The 2,487-nt window shown below is 32.5% G+C and overlaps 1 protein-coding gene across 1 annotated transcript; it reads right to left on the bottom strand.

The window, feature by feature from the left end:
- Positions 1-895: 895 nt before the first annotated feature.
- On the bottom strand, positions 896-2,152 carry LOC131740172 (ATP synthase subunit a-like). Its single transcript, XM_059035303.1, has one exon. The coding sequence runs from the start codon at positions 2,150-2,152 to the stop codon at positions 896-898; it is 1,257 nt and encodes a 418-aa protein (XP_058891286.1).
- Positions 2,153-2,487: the final 335 nt, after the last annotated feature.

The following is a 2,487-nucleotide window of genomic DNA, read 5'->3' as shown; positions in this document are numbered from 1 at the left end:
CCACGAGCACTCGAGCACACACTGAGGACTGGTGTTTGTGTTTGTGTTTAGTGTTTCGTGTGGGTGTTTAAAGGAAACAGGACTGTGTATTCTTTCTGGACAATAAATATCATTACGATGCCAACCCGTGGATTACAAATAAAGCGATAAACACTGCTGTATTGCTTTTCATCATTATTGTTTACTGTTACTGTCTTTCACTTGGAAACTATAAAAATAAACCTCCATTGCACCTGGATTATCATTGTCTGTCTGGTTATTGATCACCTGCACCTGCACACTGCTTACCACTTTGCCACTCTACTTTTCTGGCTTTCACATTAGATCTATGGGAAAATCTGAAGACGTTTCTTGTGTAGAAGTGTCTGTAGGAATAAGACAATCACCTGTGTAATGCATGGAGGGAATCTTCAAATCCATTGTCCATTTGAATCAGTGTTGAAGACAGGTTGCCTCGCCATATTTCAGTGCTACAGCAAAGAGATACAGACGTCTGCTAAGAAATAAATAATAATAATAATAATAATAATAATAATAATAATAATAATAATAATAATAATAATAATAATAATAACAAGCAGCTATGACTGCTATGACAATATGCTCATCACATGATTTATTTTGTTTTTTTAATATATTATCAATTTGTCATCTTTCAAGCAGTCTGTCCAATAAAGGTATTTTTGACATCCTATAATTATTTCAAAATAAGAAATAAAATAAAGGAGCAACACTTATTGGACACAATACAATACTAAACACTTTGGGATTTGGGTGGAGAGACAGCTCCCAATACAACATACTTTGAATAATCCAGTAACCTTTTAAATAAACACTGTATAGCCCAATTGCCTACTTTTCCTTGCAACGCAAACACTGAATCAGTTCAACCCTGTTACTTTGTGAACATGAACATGAATATAAACACGAACATGAACATGAACATGAATATGAACACAAACATGAACATGAATATAAACACGAACATGAACATGAATATAAACACAAACACAAACATGAATATAAACACGAACATGAACATGAACATGAATATAAACACGAACATGAACATGAATATAAACACGAACATGAACATGAATATAAACACGAACACGAACATGAATATAAACACGAACATGAACATGAATATAAACACAAACATGAACATGAACATGAACATGAATATAAACACGAACATGAACATGAATATAAACACGAACATGAACATGAACATGAATATAAACACAAACATGAACATGAATATAAACACGAACATGTACATGAATATAAACACGAACATGAACATGAATATAAACACAAACACGAACATGAATATAAACACGAACATGAACATGAACATGAATATAAACACGAACATGAACATGAACATGAATATAAACACAAACATGAACATGAATATAAACACGAACATGAACATGAATATAAACATGAACATGAACATGAATATAAACACGAACATGAACATGAACATGAATATAAACACAAACATGAACATGAATATAAACACGAACATGAACATGAATATAAACACAAACACGAACATGAATATAAACACAAACATGAACATGAACATGAATATAAACACGAACATGAACATGAATATAAACACGAACATGAACATGAATATAAACACGAACACGAACATGAATATAAACACAAACATGAACATGAATATAAACACGAACATGAACATGAATATAAACACGAACATGAACATGAATATAAACACGAACATGAACATGAACATGAATATAAACACGAACATGAACATGAATATAAACACGAACATGAACATGAACATGAATATAAACACGAACACGAACATGAACATGAATATAAACACGAACACGAACACGAACATGAATATAAACATGAATATAAACACGAACATGAACATGAATATAAACACGAACACGAACACGAACATGAATATAAACATGAACATGAACATGAATATAAACATGAACATGAACATGAATATAAACATGAATATAAACACGAACATGAACATGAATATAAACACGAACACGAACACGAACACGAACATGAATATAAACATGAATATAAACATGAACATGAACATGAATATAAACATGAACATGAACATGAACATGAATATGAACATGAACATGTTCACAAAGTAACAGGGTCGAACTGGTTCAGTGTTTGGGTTGAAATACTAGTTTCCTATTTTAGGTGTTAATGAACAACATGGACGACCTTAACTAGCAGGTGACCTGCAGGGTAGTTGGGCCAGAATCTGAAGGGACTAATTCATTTCAGTTTCAGTTTACCAGTGAGTTACAGCCCGGCAATTGGCATCTGGACTGACTGAGCCACTGTTCATTAGGTTGATAATATTTTAAAGTATTCATATCACTATATTTACAATATCTTCAGAGCAACCGCAAGCTGTGCCACATTCTGATTTGGAAATCATTAAAGAAGAGGTATCCAAGATGTCCG

The sequence above is a fragment of the Acipenser ruthenus genome, chromosome 13, assembly GCF_902713425.1.
Source record: "Acipenser ruthenus chromosome 13, fAciRut3.2 maternal haplotype, whole genome shotgun sequence".
In the NCBI taxonomy this organism is placed as follows: domain Eukaryota; kingdom Metazoa; phylum Chordata; class Actinopteri; order Acipenseriformes; family Acipenseridae; genus Acipenser; species Acipenser ruthenus.
This window is presented reverse-complemented; position numbering and strand designations above follow the sequence as displayed.